Source organism: Ictidomys tridecemlineatus, chromosome 3 (assembly GCF_052094955.1).
Source record: "Ictidomys tridecemlineatus isolate mIctTri1 chromosome 3, mIctTri1.hap1, whole genome shotgun sequence".
Classification (NCBI taxonomy): domain Eukaryota; kingdom Metazoa; phylum Chordata; class Mammalia; order Rodentia; family Sciuridae; genus Ictidomys; species Ictidomys tridecemlineatus.
The window spans coordinates 74,925,577-74,949,547 of record NC_135479.1 but is presented as its reverse complement, the minus strand read 5'-3'; the positions used below and the strand labels follow the sequence as shown (position 1 = coordinate 74,949,547).

General features: G+C 50.9%; 2 protein-coding genes and 1 long non-coding RNA gene across 24 annotated transcripts; 2 read left to right on the top strand and 1 right to left on the bottom strand.

Moving 5' to 3' along the window:
• The first annotated feature begins 23 nt into the window (after positions 1-23).
• On the top strand, positions 24-11,415 carry Usp19 (ubiquitin specific peptidase 19). 21 transcript variants are annotated; one of them, XM_013359400.4, is made up of 27 exons: positions 24-198; positions 1,614-1,873; positions 2,132-2,170; positions 2,315-2,443; positions 2,530-2,663; positions 2,737-3,039; positions 3,155-3,377; positions 3,501-3,657; positions 3,759-3,830; positions 3,946-4,061; positions 4,164-4,384; positions 4,469-4,664; positions 4,742-4,875; positions 4,986-5,144; positions 5,233-5,343; positions 6,082-6,192; positions 6,277-6,378; positions 7,021-7,161; positions 7,249-7,367; positions 7,580-7,717; positions 7,826-8,139; positions 8,243-8,353; positions 8,445-8,661; positions 8,744-8,896; positions 9,002-9,162; positions 9,244-9,422; positions 10,281-10,790. In XM_013359400.4, exons 2-27 carry the CDS (start codon positions 1,750-1,752, stop codon positions 10,506-10,508), a joined length of 4,092 nt encoding a protein of 1,363 aa, XP_013214854.1. In that variant the 5' UTR covers positions 24-198; positions 1,614-1,749; the 3' UTR covers positions 10,509-10,790. The 21 variants fall into 21 exon arrangements, with proteins under 21 accessions (XP_013214854.1, XP_013214856.4, XP_077899286.1 ...); XM_013359402.4 differs by lacking the exon at positions 24-198 and adding an exon at positions 210-485; XM_078043160.1 differs by lacking the exon at positions 24-198 and adding an exon at positions 10,933-11,415 and having other exon boundaries at positions 10,281-10,420.
• Positions 11,416-14,176: 2,761 nt separating this feature from the next.
• LOC144376247 (uncharacterized) lies at positions 14,177-23,149 on the bottom strand. Its single transcript, XR_013436484.1, has 2 exons — positions 23,068-23,149; positions 14,177-15,489 (listed from the first exon to the last, which is right to left on the bottom strand). It is a non-coding gene; the product is annotated as an uncharacterized LOC144376247 (long non-coding RNA).
• On the top strand, positions 15,484-23,269 carry Qars1 (glutaminyl-tRNA synthetase 1). Of its 2 annotated transcripts, none has more exons than XM_005326901.4 (24): positions 15,484-15,947; positions 16,090-16,237; positions 16,763-16,872; positions 17,023-17,098; positions 17,311-17,375; positions 17,907-17,960; positions 18,092-18,152; positions 18,504-18,575; positions 18,695-18,780; positions 19,166-19,252; positions 20,097-20,196; positions 20,313-20,391; positions 20,476-20,584; positions 20,683-20,813; positions 20,920-21,012; positions 21,127-21,264; positions 21,339-21,426; positions 21,513-21,656; positions 21,766-21,870; positions 22,066-22,158; positions 22,244-22,371; positions 22,470-22,536; positions 22,611-22,736; positions 23,125-23,269. In XM_005326901.4, exons 1-24 carry the CDS (start codon positions 15,777-15,779, stop codon positions 23,173-23,175), a joined length of 2,382 nt encoding a protein of 793 aa, XP_005326958.2. In that variant the 5' UTR covers positions 15,484-15,776; the 3' UTR covers positions 23,176-23,269. The 2 variants fall into 2 exon arrangements, with proteins under 2 accessions (XP_005326958.2, XP_021583116.2); XM_021727441.3 differs by having other exon boundaries at positions 18,501-18,575.
• The last annotated feature ends 702 nt before the right edge of the window (positions 23,270-23,971 follow it).

Genomic DNA, 23,971 nt, shown 5'->3' with positions numbered 1-23,971 from the left:
GGAAGTGCGTCACCAGTTCGGCGCTCCGCCTCTTGCGGCCGTAACTAGAAGTCGAAACAAAACCAGCTGCTAAGGCGGCGGCCGCGGGGCCGGGACGGGGGAGGGGCGCGCCGGAACCGGAACCGACCTGACGCCGGAACCGGAATCGAGAGCGGGTTGCCAGGGCCCGAAGAGGGCTGGCGGCGGTGGTGTAGCTCGGTGAGTGGGGCGGGCCGCAACTCGCCAGTTTGGTCGCAGCGGAGAGGCCGCTGGTGCTGGCCTCCGGCGGCCTGTTCAAGGTCATGGGCTGTGCCAGCCCTGACTTCTGAGCCCCGCGGAGTGCCGGGACTACTGATGCCGGCGGAGCCGTTACACTTCGTCCGTGGCCGGCCTCCTTCCACAAAGAAGATTAGCGGCGAGCTAGGGTGGCTTCCTGGAGGAGGTGGTGGCAGTGGGGTTTCGAAGATTGGAGCTGGGTCTTGGCCCTGTTGGGGCGCTGGTCTGTGGTCAGTAGCTCTGCGCAGCCCTGTAAGGCCAGCTCGGGTCTCTAGACAGCTCTATTCCTCGACGGCACTGGAGCATAGTGGGAGGTTAGCGACCCTCTACTTGGGCCTTGGATACAAGGAGGTGGAAGGAGGTGTACACTCTCCAAATCTGGACCTGCCTCATACCATTGCCACATTTTGCCTATTGAAGAGTATCTTACCACCTCCAGTTCCCAGCCCCACCCCCACAGTAACAGACTAGTCACTGTCTTGCTACTTGCTTAGGCCGGTCATGACCCTTCCAGGGATCCAAGATTCATGGTTCTTCCCCGACTTTGTTTTAGTATCTGGATTTGATAACTTCATTTTGGATGGATATGTGGCCCAGAATCCACTGAAAGGTCTGCTAGAAACTGGGTAGTAGGTCTCTGTGGCTTACAGCTGATAAGTGAAGGGACTTGGGTAGAAACATGATGATGATCTAATTTCAAGCTGGATGCCCATCATGCCTTACCACTGGAGTTAGTTCATCTCTGCAGTTGAGAAGAGGAATCCCTTTGGGGATGGGGAAAGACCAAGTAATAAAACAACCACTTTCAAACAAAGGTGGAGCTGACAGGAGGCAGGTGGGGCACCTTAGCACCAGGACCTTTTCTGAGTAGTGGCAGCACTGGGCTGGACCTACTTTCAGTTACAGAGCCTGGGCTTCCTGCTGCTTGACGGTCTGTACCTTTTCTGCCTTCCTCCTACACCTTCTACTTCTCCAGTGGTGACTAAGCAGCAAGTGAGAGTGAAGAAAAAGGGAGCACCCTACTTAGAGCTACAGCCAGGCCCGTAGGCTGGAGCCATGGCTCCTGTCCAGAAGAGGATCCTGGTCCCGGGCCATGACTGCTTTGACCTGGCACCTCCTTGTGAGGCTTCCAACTTTGTGGGTCTTTATGGCAGGTATATAGGAGCCTTGGCCAGAAGTGATTGCTGCTGCTTGCATTATTTATTCTCTCTTCAGAATAGTCTGAGACTATCCAGGGTTACTTTAGGTGGTAAGGAGATTAAATTAGAGTTAGGAGTGTCCTGGGTTGCTAAGCCCTGGCTATAGTCAAGGAGCATGTTGTTGGGCCTTGACAGAGATGATTGATCTTTTTTCTTTAGGCTGTTGGTTCCTTGTTGGAGAATTTGGCCACAAAGAGTTGCCAAAATAGCTGGGCCAGGAAGAAAGCGCCGCAGCCCTGACCCAGACGCTGTTGCCGACCCCGGGACACTCTGGCTGTCAACCAAGCGGCTCAGAATGTCTGGCGGGGCCAGTGCCACAGGCCCAAGGAGAGGGCCCCCAGGACTGGAGGAGGCCACTAGTAAGAAGAAGCAGAAGGATAGAGCAAACCAGGAGAGCAAGGATGGAGATCCTAGGAGAGGTGGGAATGGCATTCCCAGAGTGTTCATGGCCTCCTTCCTTCCCTCTTACTGGGCACACAGATGGGGGATTGGGAGATGACTGTTTTGCTGCTTTGTCTTGGTCTGATACTCAGAGAAGGCCCCATACCAGCCTGAGTAAAGCTCTTGCTTTGAGCCTGGGATCCTTGATTGAGATCCAGAAAATGGTGTCTTGATGTGGTAGGGTCTTTGGGACTGGCTCCTCATCATTTCCTCACTGTTCTTTATTTTGTTGTCAGGGTCAGTGCCCACTCCACAGGAGGAGCATACCAAAGAGGGTAAGTAATGAATGGGACTTTTGAATACTAAGGGAGGAGATGGAGTACTGGGAATTTAGCTCCCATCTGGAGAAGTCCCATTTGGTTGGATCTATTATCAGCAGCTTGTGAATTCCTTGTGATCTTTTATCATTCCCCTTACAGAGTTGTTGCTTGATTGGGGACAGAATGAAAATGAGGTAATTGTCAAGCTGCGTGTGGGAGTAGGTCCCTTGCGGCTGGAGGAGGTGGTTACTGTTTTCACAGACACCAACTGTGTGGTGCGGCTTCCAGGTGTGTCCATCTGCCTTGACCACAATAGTGTATTTGAATTCTTTGATATCTTCCACCCCACATCACTGCTGCTACTTTGTCTCTAGGTGGTCGGCAGTGGGGTGGTGTCCTTTATGCTGAAATGGAAAGTTCTTGCGCCAAAGTTCAGTCCGTTAAAGGTGGAGTCCTACAGCTGGCATTACCCAAGAAGGTGCCTCTGCTCACATGGCCCTCTCTCCTGGTAAGTTCCAGTAAAGGGAAGGGTAGGGATACACAGTGCAGTCTTCAGGGCCTCACTATTATATTTTTGGCAGAAGAAACCTCTAGGGACCCAGGAGCTGGTGCCCATGCTGCGGTGCCAGGAGAATGGGCAGGAACTGTCTCCCATTGCCCTGGACCCAGGCCCTGAGCCCCGCCGGGCTAAGCAGGAGGCCCGGAACCAGAAGCGGGCCCAGGGCCGTGGTGAGGTAGGCTCAGGGGCTGGCCCCGGGGCCCAGGCAGGGCCCAGCGCCAAGAGGGCTGTACATCTCTGCAGAGGGCCAGAGGGGGAAGGGTCCAGGGATGGCCCTGGACCCCAGGGTGATGCCCCACCCTTCCTGGCTGATCCAGCCCCCCAGGTGAGAACTAGGTGCCTGTTTGGGTCTTAGGAGATGGGGGGAAGGAGTATGGATTGGAGTGGGGGCCACCTGTTGGACCTAGGGCTGATCCTGCCCACAATCTTGCTACAAATAGGTTGAGGCTGAAGAACAGCTCTGTGTACCACCACTGAATCCGCAAACCTGCCTCCTAGGCTCAGAGAAGAATTTAGCCCTTTTGGCAGGAGAGAAGTCAGTGTCCCCCAGGAATGACCCAGTCTCCCCAGCAGTGGCCCAGATCAGAGACCCTGGGAAAGATGACCATGTCAAAGAAGAGATGACAGTAGCAACAGATGCCGCAACGTTGGTGGATGGTAAAGGTGGGGCTGGGGATGGGCAGGCAGAACCCCAATTGGGTTGTAGGATTAATGGGCTGGTAGGAAGTAGAGTAGCCGTAGACTGGAACCTATCCTGGGTGGTACTGAGCCATGATCTCAACATAGAGCCTGAGTCCATGGTGAACCTGGCATTTGTCAAGAATGACTCATATGAGAAGGGCCCGGATTCAGTGGTGGTGCACGTGTATGTGAAGGAGATCCACAGGGATACCTCTCGAGTACTTTTCCGTGAACAGGACTTCACACTCATCTTCCAGACCAGGTTGGTGGTGGGCAGGAGCCGGGGCAGATGGTATGCCTCGAATGGGACCATATGCCTCATGCTTTTTCGTTTTTATTGTTCCTTTTGCCCTGCATTTGCAGGGATGGAAACTTCTTGAGGCTGCATCCGGGCTGTGGGCCCCACACCATCTTCCGTTGGCAGGTGAAGCTCAGGTGGGTGGTGCCCGGCTCCAGTACTGTGCCTGTCCCACCTGGGGCTCCTTCCTCCTGGTCTTTCTAACCTGATACCTTCTCTACCTAAGTTCCTGAGCTCAGCCTTTTCCTACAGGAACCTGATTGAGCCAGAACATTGTACCTTCTGTTTCACGGCCTCTCGCATTGACATCTGCCTCCATAAGCGTCAGAGTCAGCGTTGGGGGGGGCTGGAGGCCCCAGCTGCACGAGGTCTGCACACGAGCTCCCTTCATTGCCTAACCCTGAGTGACTGTGACCCCCATCCCTGCCACATGCTGCTAACCACCAGCCCCCTCATTCCCCCTTTTTAAGGTGCAGTGGGTGGTGCAAAGGTTGCCGTGCCGACAGGTCCAACACCTCTGGATTCAACCCCTCCGGGAGGTACCCCTCACCCCCTAACAGGCCAGGAGGAAGCCCGGGCTATGGAGAAAGATAAATCCAAGGCTCGATCCGAGGACACAGGGCTGGATGGTGTGGTGACCCGCACAACCTTGGAGCATGTTGTCCCAAAGCCAGAGTCACACCTGGCCTCGGTGAGAATCTTGGGTTGGGAAGGGCCAAGAATGGAGGCTGAAGAGCCTCAGGGATGATCTCTCATGGCCCATTTGCTCCGACAGCCCAAGCCCACATGTATGGTACCTCCAATGCCCCACAGCCCTGTGAGTGGAGATAGCGTGGAAGAGGAGGAGGAGGAAGAGAAGAAGGTGTGTCTGCCAGGTTTCACTGGTCTTGTCAACTTAGGCAACACTTGCTTCATGAACAGTGTCATTCAGTCTCTTTCCAACACTCGGGAACTTCGGGACTTCTTCCATGGTGAGAACAGGGCCAGGAGCCTGAGGTATGGGCAGAAGAGGTACCTTTATTCCTCACTCCTTTTTTTGCTTTCCTAGACCGTTCCTTTGAGGCAGAGATCAACTACAACAACCCACTGGGGACAGGTGGACGTCTGGCCATTGGCTTTGCTGTGTTGCTCCGGGCCCTGTGGAAGGGCACTCACCATGCCTTTCAGCCTTCCAAGTTGAAGGTGATCTGTGGCCATTCTCACCCTTGGTTGGAGAGGGTGGGGAGGATCAACCAACTGTGAGTGCAGTGGGTGCTAAAGTTTTACACTCATACCTTGGTCCCTGCATCCAGGCCATTGTGGCAAGCAAGGCCAGCCAGTTCACAGGCTATGCCCAGCATGATGCCCAGGAGTTCATGGCTTTCCTGCTGGATGGGCTACATGAGGACCTGAATCGAATCCAGAACAAGCCATACACGGAAACTGTGGACTCGGATGGACGGCCTGATGAGGTGGGGGTGGAGGAGGTCAGAGGGTAGATATGCCTCATATGCATCCTAGCTCCTAGGTTTCCTCAGTTCTTACCACTCTCCTCCTCAGGTGGTGGCTGAGGAAGCATGGCAGCGGCACAAGATGAGGAACGATTCTTTCATTGTGGACCTATTTCAGGGCCAGTACAAGTCGAAGCTGGTGTGCCCTGTATGTGCCAAGGTGTGATGGGCTTCCTTGGGAAGAGGCCCTCTAGTTAGGCTCAGCTTGACTAGTTAAATTTGATTCAGAGACATCTGCATTTTCAGGTGCTTACAGGGTAAAATTCGGGCAAGGAAGCTACAGGGAGGCCTTAGATTCCTCTGTGGGCTAAAGAAGTCAGGCAAGGTAGGCTTCCTGACTGAGGCAAGAGAGATGTTTGAAGTCAGGTTTGGTGTGACAGAGTAAGGTATGACAGAGTTGTGCGTAACATTAGAAAGGCATGTGATGCTGGGTATGGTGGTGCACGTGTTTTATTCCTGCAACTTTGGAGACAGGAAGATTTCAAGTTCAAGAGTAGCCTTGGCAATTTAGCAAGACTGTCTCAAAAAGTAAAAATAAAAATGGCTGGAGATATTGCTAAATGGTAAAGCACTATGTTCATTCCCCAATACCACAACACACACACACACACACGCACACACACACACACACACACACACACACAGAAAGGTGTGTGGAATTCAGGTAAAGGGAAAATCAGGAAAATGGCTAAGCTACCAGAAAAGGGGAATTTTGTCAGAAACGAGGAAGTGGGATTTTTCTTTCCTGGTGGACCTTCCTGCTTCATCTAGTGTTAAGTCTGAGAGTTTGCTGATTGGCATTGAGGGCCCTGAGAGCCATCAGAGGGCCTTTGTTAGGATCTGGGCACCAACATCTTGTCTCATTGCAGCCACCCAAATGCCACTTCTGTATCCACAGGTCTCCATCACATTTGACCCGTTCCTTTATCTGCCGGTGCCCTTGCCACAAAAACAAAAGGTTCTCCCTGTCTTTTATTTTGCCCGAGAGCCACATAGCAAGCCTATCAAGGTGAGGAGTAAGCCCCTATTCTATGCTATTCCAGAGAACTGGCTCACCTTTCCCATTGACACACCTTCCCCGTTGTTGCCACAGTTCCTGGTGAGTGTTAGCAAGGAAAATTCCAGTGTGAGTGAAGTTTTGGATTCCCTCTCTCAGAGTGTCCATGTGAAACCTGAGAACCTGCGTCTGGCTGAGGTAAATCTGTTTTTCCCCAGGCTCATACATATATAGATGTGCATTGTGTACTTATAGCATAGATAGTTGTCTAGTCACTTGCATCTGTACATATACATGTGAGTGTACATGTTCAGGTATTGGGTAGAGGTGCCCTCAGTTCCTAGTCATCCAGGTTTACTAACCTTTTCTGTGGTGGACTCTAGTGCCTTTCCTGCTTTAGATAAGAAGCTTAAGCTGCAGGATTGTCCTACCATTTGCTGTGGTTCTCCATCCAGTTGCTGTTTCATTTTATCCCAGATCCTCCCCAAAATTCCTTCCCTTTAGCCTAGCAGTGCCATTTGTCTCAGGGACCTAAGGGTGGGGAGGAGGATCCTCAAATTTGGCCTCTTCATGATAATGTATTGTAGTCTTAGCAGGACCTCACTAGTTATAGCAGGATAGAGGCCTTCAGTGTGGAGAGCCAGTGTAGGGGATCCCTGCCCATGACTTTTTCTTTCAGCACCTATACTATGGGCCCTGAGACTGGTGCCAACACAGGTGGATACCTCTTTTGGCTCATAAACAAAGTTGTAGACTTAAGTCATGGGCAGTCTTTCTGCTCTGGGTCATGGCTAGGGAAAGGGCTTATCCTCACATGGGATCTGTGTCCTTTGTCCCCAGGTAATTAAGAATCGCTTCCATCGCATATTCCTGCCCTCTCACTCATTGGACACTGTGTCCCCATCTGACATGCTTCTCTGCTTTGAGCTGCTGTCCCCAGAGTTAGCTAAGGAACGGGTAGTGGTGCTAGAAGTACAACAGGTGAGCTGAGGGTCAACCTGATGGCACAGGGCCCTGGTGGTAGGGGCACTACTTTCTGACTTTGCTGAGCCAGACAACCCACGTTAGCGCCCCCAGGTGCCCAGCATCCCTATCTCCAAGTGTGCCGCCTGCCAGCGGAAGCAGCAGTCAGAGGATGAAAAACTGAAGCGATGTACCCGGTGCTACCGTGTGGGCTACTGCAACCAGTGAGGAACCCAGTGGTTTTCCCTGACTCTTCCTCTCCATCTTCCACACAAAGACAGCACATATAGTTTAAGCCCTCCATCTGCTACCCTACTTCACCAGACCCTGGGGGAGGCAGACTGGCATACCTAATTTCCAGGGCTTCAGACTAGCCCCAATATATAGTTGTAGGAGATGGAATAAAGCCTTATTCTTATCTTCCCTTCCCTTCTAGGCTCTGTCAGAAAACCCATTGGCCTGACCACAAGGGTCTCTGCCGCCCTGAGAACATTGGCTACCCCTTCCTGGTCAGTGTACCTGCCTCACGCCTCACTTATGCCCGTCTTGCTCAGCTGCTAGAGGGTTATGCGCGGTGAGTCCCCAGAGGTTAAACTAGGATGGGATGGATGAAGAGAAATGATATTCAGAGGCACCAGATGGGTTGGTGAGGACTTTTCCTTGCCTTACTATCTATTGCCAGGTACTCTGTGAGTGTATTCCAGCCACCCTTCCAGCCTGGTCGCATGGCCTTGGAGTCTCAGAGCCCTGGCTGTACCACACTGCTCTCCAATAGCTCCCTGGAGGCTGGGGACAGCGAGAAGGACTCCACTCAGCCTCCTGAGCTCCAGCTGGTGACCTCTGTGGCTGAAGGGGATATGGGGGTCCCCCAGATGTGGGCATCTCCTGATCGGTGCCCTGTGCCTAGCACCAGTGGAATTTCTTCTGAGATGCTGACTAGTGGGCCTATTGAGGGTACTTCTTTGCCTCCTGTCGAGAGGGTGTCCCGGCCTGAAGGTAAGATCTAGTTAAGGGCTCTAAGCACTGTGATGGGAGATTGGGGGAAGATTGTTTAGAGCCTGGTGGGCACAGGAGCTCTGACTATCATGTTCTCTTATAGCTGCTGTGCCAGGATACCAACATCCAAGTGAAGCCATAAATGCCCACACACCCCAGTTCTTCATCTATAAAATTGATGCATCTAACCGAGAGCAGCGGCTAGAGGATAAAGGTGTTTGAAGCTGTGGGAGGAAGCCATGAGGATAAGGGTTGAAGTGGCTGTTCTCCATAGCTTCATGATTCCTATTCCTGTTTATCTACAGGGGAGACCCCACTGGAGTTGGGTGATGACTGTAGCCTGGCTCTGGTTTGGCGAAACAATGAGCGCCTGCAGGAGTTTGTGTTGGTAGACTCCAAGGACCTGGAATGTGCTGAGGACCCAGGCTCTGCTGGTGAGGCTGCTCGCGCTGGCCACTTCACCCTGGACCAGTGCCTCAACCTCTTCACACGGCCTGAGGTGCTGGCACCTGAGGAGGCCTGGTGAGAATAGGGCAGCAGACAGGTAGTGGGGCAGCAAGGGAGGGAAATTGGCTGGTCCTGACCTTCTTCTGTCCCCTATCAGGTACTGCCCACAGTGCAAACAGCACCGTGAGGCCTCCAAGCAACTGTTGCTATGGCGCTTGCCAAATGTGCTCATTGTGCAGCTCAAGCGCTTCTCCTTTCGTAGTTTTATCTGGCGTGATAAGATCAATGACTTGGTGGAGTTCCCGGTTCGGTGAGTGATGGATCTTGTCATGCCTGTGGGCAGAGCAGAAGGGCCAGAGGGCATCCTGGGCACCTGCTAACCATTTGTTTCACCCTTTCTTTATTGGGTCTGCAGGAACCTAGATCTGAGCAAGTTCTGTATTGGTCAGAAAGAGGAGCAGTTGCCCAGCTACGACCTGTATGCTGTCATCAACCACTATGGAGGCATGATTGGTGGCCACTACACGGCCTGCGCACGCCTGCCCAATGATCGCAGCAGCCAGCGCAGTGACGTGGGTGAGGGCACACACAGCCAGCAGGATAGGTGGTAGGGGTGGTGGTACATGCTGTGTTCACACTCTTCCCACCCTGCTATAGGCTGGCGCTTATTTGATGACAGCACAGTGACGACAGTAGACGAGAGCCAGGTTGTGACACGTTATGCCTATGTACTCTTCTACCGCCGACGGAACTCTCCTGTGGAGAGGCCCCCAAGGGCAGGTCACTCTGAGCACCACCCAGACCTAGGCCCTGCAGCTGAGGCTGCTGCTAGCCAGGTGAGGCTTGGGGAGGCTTTACAGGCTAGTGGGGGCCAACTCAGATTGTGGAGAAGGGATCAGGGGGGGGCACAGCTTTCTCTTTTCCAGCCATAGCCCCTTTGAGCCTTGGAACTCATAGAAGTTGCAGACATAGTTCTAATATTAAAGCTTCACCCAGAGGCATCCTGGCGCCCTAGGGATATTCACTAAGGTGCACACATGTACACCAACACACTGCCACAGTGTGCACAAAAGCACAGGTCAAGCAACTCCTCTGAACCTCACCAGGCATGTGATTTGAACAGACTAGATACGTGATCTCTCCCAGCTTTCTTCCTCTTGCCCTCAACATGCTCACAGCTGAGGTGACAGCTATCTCCATTGAACCTTCAGGATCTTCTGTCTCTTTTACTCACAGCATGTGCTATAGGCCCCTTTGGTGGGCATAGTCACATCATTTTTCTGGACTGGCTGGCCCTTCTCCTCCCTTGACCCCTCTCTGTCAGGCTCAGAGAAATCCCTCAGAAGACAGTGGTCTGGATATGGGCAGTCCCCAGGAGATTTCCCTGGGGTTGGCAGGCCTATCTTTCATGAGCCAGTTCATTCTGTGGGAGGCTTGACCTAAAAATATTAACCAGGTAACCCACTACCCATCCCCATGAGATGCTGCTACATGTGGGTTGGGAAGCTGTGGAGGAGATCAAAAGGCTAACAGGATTTGTAATAGCCTTGAAATTAGTCACCTGCTTACTCCCTGCTGCTTGATCTGGGGCTTTAACCCTATTCACCCCAGGCAGGACTGTCATGCCCAGGGGTCTCAGGGACACTTGGTCCTTCCCACCCCTGGGTGCTGATGGCCGTTTCCACATACCGTAGGCTTCCCGGATTTGGCAGGAGCTCGAGGCCGAGGAGGAGCTGGTGCCTGAAGGGCCGGGGCCCCTGGGCCCATGGGGGCCCCAAGACTGGGTGGGCCCCCCGCCACGTGGCTCTACCACACCAGACGAGGGCTGCCTTCGGTACTTTGTCCTGGGCACCATGGCAGCTTTGGTGGCCCTTGTGCTCAACGTGTTCTATCCTCTGGTATCCCAGAGTCACTGGAGATGAGCTCATCTGCAGGCAGCTGCTAATGAGCTGTCCTTCCTCTCTGCCTCTCAGGCCATGCCTACTTTTGGTGGGGAACAGCTCTGGGCTTTGGGCCTCAGTGTGCATCTGATGGGAGAGGGTGGTGATGTTGCCCCTGCACTGGTAGAGCATCCTAGGGTGGGTAGCCATCCAGCTGTCTGTCCAATTCCTCCTTCTGCTCTGACCCTTGGCCTGGGGCTTGGCCCTGCCCAAGCAACTTCCTGTATTTAAAAGTGTTAATAAAGCGAGACTATTCAGGCCCAATCTTGTCTCTGTCTCAACGTCGCTGCTGTCTGCGCCTGCCTTGGGGCCCTCCCTTGGGTGCCACGGCTCTGAGCCAGCACCCCCGGGATGCCAGGCAGCATGCTGGGCAGCCCCCAACCCCTGTCCTCATATTCTGTTGCAGGGACTAGGCCCTGGCCAGGCCCCCGAGGTGGCCCCCACGCGGACAGCCCCTGAACGCTTCGTTCCCCCTGTGGACCGCCCAGCCCCCACCTACAGCAACATGGAGGAGGTCGATTAGCAGGTCCCTGCCTGATGGGGGAACTGGGTTTGGGAGAATCCCCTACAGTGGCCATCTCTTTGCCATTTCTCCTTCTCTAACCCAGAGGACACTGGCTCCATCAGTGGGGAGTTGGGGTGTATGATTTTGGGGTGGGGGCCTCACAGGTTGTGACCTCTTGTGAGCTTGGTCCCCAGTAGGCCTTGTGGCTTTTCCAGCTGCCTCCAGTGCTGCGTGATTTGATTCTCAGTTTTACCTTCAATTCTTCCTGACCTGCATTATAAACGTTATAATTTTATTCTAAAAATTGTAATTTTTTTTTTTTGCATTTTCGAAGTGATTGCTGCTGTTTAAATATATTTTAAAAATAAATAGTAAATAAGCAGACTTAGTGACTTTGATCCACCACATCCTGTGGGATGGTATTCCCTCCCTCTCCATCTGGTATTAATGTGTGTCTGTATATTAAAGACCCTAAAAGTACTCTAGTCAGGGGAGATGGTGGAGCCACAGCTCATTCCCTATGGTCATGAAGCCCTAGTGTCATCAGCTCTCTGGAGCTGCCGGCTGCCTTGTCATCACACTGGTTCAGAGTGCCATATGGAGATGACTGATTGGCATCACTATCAAGATCTCAATACATCTGAGGAGTAGAGAAGTGCTCTGTGAACCTCTGGTGCTAATAGTATGGTATGAAAGCTGGAGACACTGGAGGATTTGGTGTGGGGTTGGGAGGTCCTGTGGGTATGTTTTCTGTTTTCAAGTCTTTGTTGTTGTTTGAAAACCACCCATATTCCTCTTGGGGAGAAAAGAGCAGGAAGAAAACTACTGTGAGGAAGATCCTATTCTAAAAAAAGGACAGAGGTGGGCATCATGTTACATGCCTATAGTTCCAACAACTGGAGGCTGAGGAAAAGGATTGCAAGTTCCAGGCCAGCTTGACCCTGTCTCAAAATAAGATGGGCACAGTGGTGCACGCCTGTAATCCCAGCAGGTGGGGAGGCTGAGCAGGAGGATTGTGAGTTCAAAGCCAGTCTAAGCAAAAGTGAGGTGCTAATTAACTCAGGGATATGGCTGGGGAAATGACTCAGTGGTCCAGTGTCCCCGAGTTCAATCCCCAATACCAAAAGTAAGTAAGTAAATAAATAAAAAGGGTTGGGGATGTGGCTCAGTGGTAAGCACCTCTTCTAGATCCAATCCCTGCTACCAAAAAATAAAAAAGGACAAGAACAGATCTAATCTTGTCTGGCTTTATATAAGAGGGAGAATACTGGATCTTTCCAAGCTGTTTCTTCCCTTAAGAGCCCCTGAGACCTTGGCTCCTGGCAACTGTCCCAAGCTATTCATCCACAGTGATTGGCAGGTCTGTTCAGCATCACAGCCTATGCAGCTTTATACGTGCACCTTGTGAGATGCTTTTTTACAGCCAGGCATGGTGGCACACACCCTGTAATACCATCAGGCAGAGGCTAGAGGAGTGCAAGTTTGAAGTCAGCCTGAGTAACTTTTCTTGGCACTAGGGATTGAATCCAGGGGTGTTTTACCGCTAAGCCACATCCCCAGCCCCTTTTGAGACATGGTGTCGCTAATTTGCTGAGGTTGGTCTCAAACTTGTGATTCTTCTGCTTCAGCCTCCTGAGTTGCTAGGATTATAGGCATGTACCACTGTGCCCTGCCAGCCTGAACATTTTAATGAGGCTCTGTCTCAAAGTTAAAAGGGGCTGGGGATGTAACTGGTAGAGAGTGCTTGCCTTGCGTGCATGAGGCTCTGGATTCAATCCCCAGTGCCACAAAACAACTACTTTTCTCCTGATAATGCTGCCTCTTTTATTTTCCGATTGTTTGAGGAGCATTTAGAGAAGTGGAGCAGCAAAAAGAGGTTAGGCAGTGTCTTGGCAGCCCTATAGGTTGATCCCCATTCCCAATTTCATGTGGCTCAGCATTCAAGCTTTGCTAGTAGTTCTTGGCCTCAAATGGAGTTGGGTGGCAGGGAGTAGATGGAGCTCCTGCGGAAGTCTAATCCCATGACCAATTTTTTTTTTTTCAGTGGGGACAACCTAAGGGTCATGTGGGGCTGCTGGCTGTGGAGATGACCTTGAGCTGCCATCTTGCAGAGAGGGTAGAACTGCTAACTTGTTTGCTGGTATTATGAGCTGTGATGCTGCTAGAGGGCCTGCTATGTAGGCATGGGCTGCAACAGGATTGTGCTTTAATGTTAGTAACCCTGTTGCTGCTGAACCCATGATGCCTAACCCCTCTGTGGAATCTGCATGAGGCTGCTATGACCACAAGGACTGTGGCCTCTACTGCTTCTATGCCATCTGCTTATGCCAGAGGGACCTGTTCATTGGCTTGGCTGCTGAGCCCTACCCCATGCCCCAGTGTTCCTTGCCGGCTGCTGTCTGGCTTTTCTCTTTCTTTTGCTTTCCTGGAAACAGGGTCAGAAGCTCCTGCAGGCAGGCTAACCTCCAGACTGGGGTCATAGAACTTTTGCATTTCTACTTTGTATAAATTATGATTCCAGAGGACTGGCTAGACATCCTCTATTCCATGCCACTTCCACTTATGACATGCTTGGTGGCACCAGTGGAGCTACTATGTGATCCTGTTGCATGGAGCTTTAAGGTCCACAAGGTACAATGAGGAAACCAAGGGAGTATAGACCCTGACCTCACTGAGGGGGCCATCAGTAGACTTGCAGGCCTTGGCAATGGTAGTAGCTGTGCTACTTGAAAATTTTTTGTTGGCATTAGGTGCCAAGAGAACAGTGGCAGTGGTAGGCACTGTGCATAGTTCTGCTCATAATGGGCACCTTTGTGCTGGACTGGACTCCTGCAGCTGCAGACTTGCTGGTCTGCATAGCCACACAGTGCTGGTATGGCTATGGCTCTGCTTCTAACTGCTGTTTATTTATTATTAATATTTTTTGGTACTGGGAATTGAATCCAGGGGAACCACTGACCTATATCCCCAGTCCTTTTTTTATTTTTTAGTTTTTTGAGATAGGGTTTTAGGGTTTAAGTTTCTTCTGATGCCACCAAAGGATTCAATGCAGCACAATTACCACCATCACCAAGTCCTGCAAGTATGGTGATGGCTCCCTTAATGGGGTCAGGGCCTTGCAAAATTGTTGAGGCTGACCTTGAACTTGAGATCCTCTTGCTTCAGCCTCCAGTCACTGAGATTTCAGGCATGTGCCACCATGCCCTACCCAGGTGTGCCCCTGCACAGCTCAGCAGCTCAGGCAATGTGTGCCCAGTACCATGTGTGGCCAGCTCCCTGCCAGGTATGCTGCCATCCCCAAAGGATGTGAGAGTTTGCTGTGGAGTCTCTTGCTCCAACACATCTGCTAACCCCATATCATCATATGGCACACTCTTGATCCAGGAAAGAGAGAGAGACTGTCAGGTCCGAGAAGGGGGCGCCATCTGAGCCTGGACAGTACTTCTGCAGTGGAACCACGTCTCCTACTTAACTCCTGTACCTGGCCTTCATTGTGCAGTGCACTAGGCATCACATGGGGGCCATGGGGCCATAGGGAGGTAAGAAGCCTCAGGACATGGGATTGGACCTGGATATTGATGCAGCAGAACCTGGCACTTGGTTATTATGTGGGACCCAGATGCATGTTCAGACATGGAACTAACTGGTCGTTGGTGGTATATGAGCACAAAGCAGGTCATAGGATTTGGTTTCAGCTTCGTCTGGACACTGTCCAATTCTTGAAGATACAATATGAGTGACACCAAGGCCTCCAAAGGCCTGAGCTCTTGTCCCAAATCTGGGGGTTTCCTTATATCATCAGTAGCTGGATCACCCACCCTCTACAGGAAGAACACAGTTTATATGTTGTTTTAGAAGGTCCTGGAAGACCAGTGATAATGTGGGGAGACAGCCAAGCACAAAAGCCATAACCATGAATATGCCATCTCCTCTGTCTCACCTGTCCCAACCTCAAAGGCCTGCAGAATGAACTGGGATTGTAGCTCAGTTGGTAGAGCACTTGCCTAGCACGTGTGAGGCACTGGGTTTGATCCTCAGTACCTCATAAAAATAAATAAAGGTATTGTGTCCGTATACAACTTTAAAAAAGTCCTGCAGAAGCATTTTGAAGCCATAACTTGCTTGTGATTGATTTTCCTGACATTTGAATGCTCTGGCAACAGTGTGGCACGAAATTTTAAACTAAATGATCATAGAAATTTTCCGAGGTCCCTCCAGGCCCAAACCTTTCCTTTTACTCTCCTGGCCAAGTGAGTCCCAGTGGGCACCTAAATTTTGGATTTGTGTGGTTCCTCTATAGGCTGTATTTCACATTCTTTTCTATGCAGTCTAGATCGGGATTTCCTGTGATTAATTTTGCTCAACTGTTTCCATGACAACCTCAAAGCTGTGACGTCAAAAACGCGACGGGAACTCACATTTGCTTCCCGAGAACAATATTGGGATCACTTCCCAGGGCTGAAAGATAAAAATCAAAGAGCAAAAGGTCAGGCCCGCTTTTTCCTCCTTCCTCAATATTTAACACTTTCCCTGCAGGCCGAGGCAAATCTAAAAGTTCTACTGACCCCACCCTGTCATCAGGCCTGTAGCAAGGATATGGAAGCCAAGCGGCCGAAAAGGCTGGTGTGGCTGCTCCCTATCCCTTAAATGGCGTCGACAACTTGGAAGGTTCCGCCCCCCTCCACCGAGAAAGGACACCATTGGCTCTCCTCATAGGTTTCATTCTTTTATTGGTCAATGGGAGGATGCCGACGTGCAGATTCGGCCCAAAGTTTCTTTTGGTTTCCGGTGTTCCTACGATGGCGGCTCTAGACTCTCTGGCGCTTTTCACCGGCTTGGGCCTGAGCGAGCATAAGGCCCGTGAGACGCTCAAGAACGCTGCTCTGAGCACGCAGCTGCGCGACGCAGCGACTCAGGTGCGCGCTCTTTTGCCCCTGGCGCGGGTGGTGCCCCAAAGCAGCTTGGGGCAAGGTACAAATCCCAATCTGTTCCCCCTGTCCTGCTGTTGCCTTTCTCACTGGTCATGGGGCTTTACCCCTGTGATCCCTCTAACCTCAGGCACAGCAGACTCTGGGCTCCACCATCGACAAGGCTACCGGGACCCTTCTATATGGCTTAGCTTCCCGACTCAGGGATACCAGGCGTCTCTCTTTCCTCGTGAGCTATATAGCCAGTAAGAAGATCCACACTGAGCCTCAGCTGAGCGGTGAGACCCCTGCCTGTAATACCAGGTCCACCCCTAGTCCCTCCTTTTATCCAAGATCCTATCTGCCCTTTTTGCCAGGTTACTCAGTTTCTTTCTCGTTTTGTTGCTTTTTTTTTTTTTTTTTTTTTTTTTTGGTACTGGGGATTAAACCCGGGCGGGTGGGGCGGGGGGGGGGATGCTTTACCACTGAGCTACATCCCTAACCCTTTTTATTTTGAGATGTATGACAAAATTGCCCAGGCTGGCCTCAAACTTGTGATCCTCCTGCCTTAGTCTTCTGAGTTTGTTTCTGCACAGACATTGGGCATGGAGGGGATGGCCTCTAGTTAGATTAAAAGGGGAACTGTCATGATGAGGAGCCTTCCTCAGAACACGTTTCTTCCCTTGTACCTGAGGACTTTTGGGGTTGTGCCAGGACTTAACCTCTCAGGAGATCAAATTGTTCTAGGTTTCTTGGGGTTAGAGCCCTGTGTACTCAATTCTTGGAGCTGAGTTGATACAAACTCATTGCCTTTCCTTTTTCAGCTGCCCTTGAATATGTGCGGAGTCACCCCCTGGACCCTATTGACACCATGGACTTTGAGCAGGAATGTGGTGTGGGTGTCATGGTGACCCCAGAGCAGATTGAGGAGGCTGTAAGTCTTTACCAGGGCATCAGCTGCCTCCCCAGTCCTGGCTCTGGAAAGGAGTGATGTAGTTTCTCTAACCAGGCCAAGGTGAGGGTGTTGGTTCTTAGAATGTCTCAGAAGGGGCTTTCCTGAACCATATGGTTTGGATTTCTTTAGGTGGAGGCCACCATAAATAAACACCGGGCTCAGATTCTAGTGGAGCGTTACCGGTTTAACATGGGGCTGCTGATGGGTAAGCAGAACCTGGGGAGAAGAGTTACGTTGTTCTCTCTGGTCATGCCTTTTCTGGGCACGAGTGGGGGTTGGGAAAATAGGAGCACCTTACCCGTGTTCTGGCTGGGCCCAGGCTTTGGTTCTTATTGTCAGCTAGGACCTTTCCTTGGGGAGGAGGGGGAGGAATATCCTTTTTTACCTTCCTGTAGCTTCTTGTGCCCATGCTCCTAGGAGAGGCTCGGGCTGCGCTTAAGTGGGCAGATGGCAAAATGATCAAGCACGAAGTGGACATGCAGGTGGGCGTCTCCCTGAACTGAAGCTGGCAAAGACTCTGGCATGGACATGGCCTGAAATCCACTGAGGGATAAAATTGGGGAGGAGATGCCTGTCAGTATTCTTAAGTGGATCCCACTGTGGAGGGTGTAGCACCTGAGTCTCTGGGCTATGTCTAATTTGGGTTGAATCACTTTAGTCTGCCGTTAAATTTCCCATAAACGGGTAATGTGGCTTTCATGTCAGGATGCAGGCATAGATTTATATGAGGATGATGGCTAAGGTAGATTGCTTGTCTTGATGCTGGGCCCACAGTTCTTCTCTGTAAATGGAAGCCTTTGTTATCTGGGTCCTCTATGAACCCTCAGGAAGAGGAAAGCGTTGGAAGCCCTCAGAACTACATAAGGAGATGAGATGGTTGTGCTAGGTAGCCACATTCTTCCAGGCAGTGATGATACAAAGACTAGGAAGCCCTTGGGTGGGTGGATAGAGGCATTCAGGGGATCCCCGAAAGAGGATATTCTTGTTCCTGCCTGACTCTGGTCTTTGCTCAGGTCCTCCACCTTCTGGGTCCCAAGATGGAAGCTGACCTAGAAAAGAAACCCAAGGTGAGTCTGGGCATGGCCCAGGTTCCTGGAGGTAAAGTAGGATAGAGTGAGACTCGAATTGGAGAAGGGAGTGTCTGATCACTATCCTCTGCCCAGGAGAGATTCTGACCCAACTTTGGTCCTTCTCTCAGGTGGCTAAGGCTCGTGTGGAAGAAACAGACCAGAGGACAGCAAAAGATGTGGTGGAGAATGGTGAGAGACTTTAGAATCCTGTTACATTTAGCTCTCTTTCTTCTGGGCATTCTCTATGAAGAGTCCTTATAGCCCAGGCTCCTCACAACTTTGGCTTATTCAACACCATGCCTTCTGCCTCAAAACTGGGATTCCTGGTGTTTCCATTGTTCCCTTTCTTCAGAGACTGTCTTAGGAGGCTTCAGAAGTCTGACTCTCTATATCATGTCTCTGGAATTGAATAAGAAGGGCATGCTCAGAGTTGTTCTGATTGCAGAATAAGGATGGTAGTGATATCAACCTCTCTGAGCTGAAAATGGAGGCTATATTCAAAGGACGAATTTTTCTTGGTTTCTTCCTACTCACCAGCAGTTGAGGCTGCTGGACAGACCTTGTCTCTGATGGAGCAGCTCCGGGGTGAAGCCCTGAAGTTCCATAAACCTGGTGAGTGGGCATGTTGAAACCCTGGAATTGGGGGAGGGGGACTAGTCCTGCAGCCAGGCCCCTAGGGTCAGGATTGTTGGGCTACAGCTTGGTCCTCAGGTTTATTCTGGTCTTGGCAGGTGAAAACTACAAAACCCCAGGCTATGTGATCACTCCACACACCATGGATCTACTGAGGCAGCACCTGGAGATCACTGGGGGGCAGGTATAGGCATATGGCCAAGCAAGCTAGTGCCATCAAGTATCTCCTTGGATGTACCTCCATACTACCTCATTTCATCCATTTCCATGGGAAGGGGCATATATTTCCTTTCTCCCCACCCCCCAATACCAGGGATTGAACCCAAGGGCACTTAACCACTGAGCCATATCCCGGCTCTTTTTTATACTTTACTTTGAGACAGGATCTAATTCAGTTGCTTAGAACCTTGCTAAGTTGCTGAGGTTGGTTCTGAACTTGCAATTCTTCTGCCATAGCCTCCAGAGCCACTGGGATTAAAGGTGTGCATGTCACACCTAGCTGGAACATATGTTTTTTTTTAGGTCTGAGCTTTGGCCTCATTCCTCTGCTCCCATCCCCCTTATCTCAGGTACGTACCCGGTTCCCGCCAGAACCCAACGGAATCCTGCATATTGGACATGCCAAAGCCATCAATTTCAACTTTGGCTATGCCAAGGTGAGCATGTGTCAAGGGCCCTGGCAAGCAAGATAACCTCTGTCTCTTCCTATGACTGAATACCAGAAAGGTGATCCTGTCTTACTTTTTGTTCTCAATGTGCCTGGGTGGGCAGAGGCCATGGGGGAACAACATGTATGTCAAATACATAGGAACCTATTGTACATATTGGAGGAAAAATTCTAAAAAGATTATGTTGTTACCCCAACTTTGTATAAGAGATGCCTTCTCTGGGGCATTTATTATTTTAAAAATTTATTTATCTATTGATATATCTGTGTATCTATCTATCTATGTATCTATCTATTTATTTATTTATGTTTTGATCCAAGGGATTGAACTCAGGGGCACTCGACCACTGAGCCACATCGCCAGCCCTATTTTGTATTTCATTTAGAGACCGGGTCTCAATGAATTGCTAAGCACCTTGCTGTTGCTAAGGCTGGCTTTGAACTCGAGACATTCCTGCCTCAGCCTCCCAAGTTGCTAGGATTACAGGCGTGTGCCACTATGCCCGGCTCTATCCCTAGCTCTTTTTATTTTTTATTTTGAACCAGGGTCTTGCTAAGTTGCTTTGGGCCTTGCTAAGTTGCTGAGGCTGGCTTTGAACTCACATTTCTCCTGCCTTAGCCTCCCAGGCCATTTGGAATTACAGACTTGCACCTCTGCTCCTGGCCCTATGGAGCGTTTAGATGCAGGAAGATGAGAGAAATTATTGAAGGCATTTTTAATTCTGATATGAAAGAGCTCTGAGAATCTCCTAGTTTTATGAGCCAAATCCTCAGGACCTTTATGACCCTTTTGAGTTTTATGTGGGTGGTCACAGATATTCTGACTCTCCTAGGCCAACAATGGTATCTGTTTTCTGCGCTTTGATGACACCAATCCTGAGAAAGAGGAAGAAAAATTCTTCACTGCTATCTGTGACATGGTGGCCTGGTTAGGTACAGACTGGGTGAGGCGTGAGCAGGGCTGGTTGTCAGTGGACCTCTTTTCAGGCCATGGCCTGCCATTGGGTATTTCTTGCTGGTTGCTCATACTGTGTTTCATATTGCCCCAGGTTATACACCTTACAAGGTGACATATGCATCTGACTATTTTGATCAGCTCTATGCTTGGGCTGTGGAGCTCATCCACAGGTGAGGCCACGATCATAATGTAGAGCCAGGTAGAGTGACCAGATCATGGCCCTGCTGGTTACTACTCATACCCCTCCCCCACAGGGGTCAGGCTTACGTGTGCCATCAGCGAGGGGAGGAGCTCAAAGGCCACAACCCTCTGCCCTCACCCTGGAGAGACCGTCCCTTAGAGGAGTCACTGCTGCTCTTTGAGGTGGGCTTCTGGAAGGGCAGCTTGGTTTGGGTGGGCCAAGAAGCTGAGGATGAGATGCCCCTGGGCTTAGAGGCAGCCTGAGTCCTTGTTTCCTTCAGGCAATGCGCAAGGGTAAATTTTCAGAGGGAGAGGCTACACTGCGTATGAAGTTGGTGATGGAAGACGGCAAGATGGACCCTGTGGCCTATCGAGTCAAGTATACACCACACCACCGTACAGGGGACAAATGGTGGGTGTGGACATGGAATGGTGCAATGGAGCTGTGGAGCAGGCCAGTGGGCAAAGGGGTAGAGCAGAGGGACTAGAGGGTATAACTCACTGCCTATGCCCCATAGGTGCATCTATCCCACGTATGACTACACACACTGCCTCTGTGACTCCATTGAGCATATCACCCACTCACTCTGCACTAAGGAATTCCAGGCCCGGTGAGGGAGCTGGGGCCGTAGGGTGGGTGGGATCAGTGGGATTCTAGCAGCCCTTCTTGTGGTTTCTCCATTGTCCCAAAGGTGGCCAGCTCTAACCCTACTCTTCTATCCTAGACGTTCTTCTTATTTCTGGCTGTGCAATGCACTGGATGTATATTGCCCTGTGCAGTGGGAGTATGGCCGTCTCAATCTGCACTATGCTGTTGTCTCTAAGAGGAAGATCCTTCAGCTCGTAGCAGCTGGTGCTGTGCGGTAAGTGTGGCTTTTTGGATGGGTACTAATGGTGTGTGCTTTCAAAGGCCTTCTCACCACCTCCTCATCCACAGGGACTGGGATGACCCACGACTCTTCACACTGACTGCTCTACAACGGCGGGGCTTTCCGCCTGAGGCCATCAACAACTTCTGTGCTCGGGTATAGCCCAGTGGGCTAGGTGGGCAGATAGAGGCTGAGTGTGGTAATTTCAGGTTGAGGCTATAACTGATGAACTCTCCTGCCAGGTGGGAGTGACAGTAGCACAGACCACAATGGAGCCACATCTTCTTGAAGCCTGTGTACGTGATGTGCTGAACGATACGGCTCCACGGGCTATGGCTGTGCTGGAGTCACTACGGGTTGTCATTACCAACTTTCCTGCTGCCAAGGTGGGCCTGCCTCCATGTTGTATGTGTGTTTATATAGGTGGCTGGGTATGTGCCTAGTTATGGGGGTCCTACTGCCTGGTGTGATTCAGATACCTATCTTCTGCTATAGCCCTTGGACATCCAGGTGCCCAACTTTCCAGCTGATGAAACCAAGGGCTTCCACCAGGTTCCTTTTGCACCCATAGTCTTCATTGAGAGGACTGACTTCAAGGAGGTGAATAGGGGATAGAGGGACCTAAATGTGGGGAAGAGGGTCCTGTTGCTACTGTCTTGCCTTGGGGCTCTTTCATCTCCTAATCCATTTCCTACTTTAGATAAACCAATCTCTACTGGACATGCAGGTGGAAGAGAGCCTTATTCTTGTCTGATTCTTACAATCTCTTTTGTTTACCCCACTTCCTATCTCTAGGAGCCAGAGCCAGGCTATAAGCGGCTAGCTTGGGGCCAGCCTGTGGGCCTGAGACATACAGGCTATGTCATTGAACTGCAGAATGTTATCAAGGTGAGAGGCTGGGTTCAGGATTTGTATTTAGCCAAGAGTCCTGGTGGTGATTCCCTGGTCTGGTTGCAAACTTCCCCACTTCCAGGATCCTAGTGGCTGTGTGGAGAGCCTAGAGGTGACCTGTAGACGGGCTGATGCTGGAGAGAAGCCCAAGGCTTTTATTCACTGGGTTTCACAGCCTTTGATATGCGAAATTCGCCTTTATGATCGACTGTGAGTGAACAGAGCTGGGATGGGTGCAGTTACAAGATGGGCATTGTGTGCTGTGGCTTTTGCCCAGATATGGGTCTGACCTTCACTCTTGACTACAGATTCCAGCACAAGAACCCTGAAGATCCTGCTGAGGTGCCAGGTGGATTCTTAAGTGATCTGAACCCGGTAGGATCATGAATTGGGGTGCAAGGGTGGTGGGCCTCTGTGACTGGATAGCTTTTTGACTTCCCTAACTGCAGGCATCACTACAAGTGGTGGAGGCAGCATTAGTGGATTGTTCTGTGGCCCTGGCAAAACCCTTTGACAAGTTCCAGTTTGAGCGCCTCGGGTACTTCTCTGTGGATCCGGATAGCCACCAAGGACAGGTACTTTGCTTTACCCAACTGCCCCTTTCTGTAACAGTAATGTTCCCTGCCATTTGTTGCATTAAGCATTCTGCCCACATTGCCTTAGTTAATTGTCCCTTACTGAGAAATCTCAGAGGTTAAGTCCATGCACAAACTTATAGGAACCTTTTTTACTCTGAAGTAGTGGCAGGCATGGGGTTGTTATCCTTAAGAAATTAAGGTCCAGGGCCATCAACTCCTTATCCCAGTCATAAAGTTATTGAGAACCTGGGTCTCCTGACCCCCTGGGTCCCTTAGCTCCTCTGGGATGAGGAGGGAGTTTGGGGAGGTTTTGTCTGGTGAAACTTACCTAGGTCTCCTGGCCTGGTTCTGGCTTGGTGGTTATTCTTCTCCCTGTGTCCTCTAGCTTGTCTTCAACCGAACAGTCACACTAAAGGAGGACCCAGGAAAGGTGTGAACTGGAAGTGCTGCGGACCTACCTCATCCTCCTGGAAGCAGGTGGTGCCCTCACCACCCCACAGTCCATGTCAATAAAGAATAGCTAAATTCCACTGGAGTCTGTGTTGTCAACCCTTTTAGCGTCTGAGGGCCCTGGAGACATGCTGTGGATGGTGGGGTTGGGCTTGTGACAGCTTTGAAATCATAGGTGCACTTCTTGGTGCTGGAGGGTAGGGCCTTGGGTGGAATTAACATCCTCTGCACCTTGTTTTGAGGGACTGGAGGGTTCTGGAAGTGCTGCTTCATAGTTAGGAGCCCTGTGCCAAAGGGGATGTAGGTTTATGTTTGTGCCAGGCAGATGGAGAGAGGCCTATTTCCATCATTCAGCAAATAATTATTGGGCATCCAGTATGTGCCAGGCACAGAGTAATGAGGCATAAACGCTGCGAAAGCTTTAAAATTCATTTAGAAAAAGGGAAATGTGGGTGACCAAACAGGGTGGGTGAGCCATCTCCTTAAGCCAGTGCAAAGGTGCGAAGATGTTTCTGATCCAGACTGGAAATGACTTTATGAGGAACTCAGAGGGGCCATGGTAAGTTTGCCAGGACAAGAGAACAAGTGCAAAGCTCTGGAGGCAATAAGGGATTACAATAGGCTGGATGCCCTCTGGGGTAATGGGGGCTGCTGGCAATACCTGTATCTGCAGCTTTAACTGCCTTCCACATTTTCCCTGTATACAAACACCAGGATACCCGAGGCCCGCTTTAAGGTGGTCCTGAGTGCGGAAGGCGGAGCTGAGATGGCAGCAGATTGCA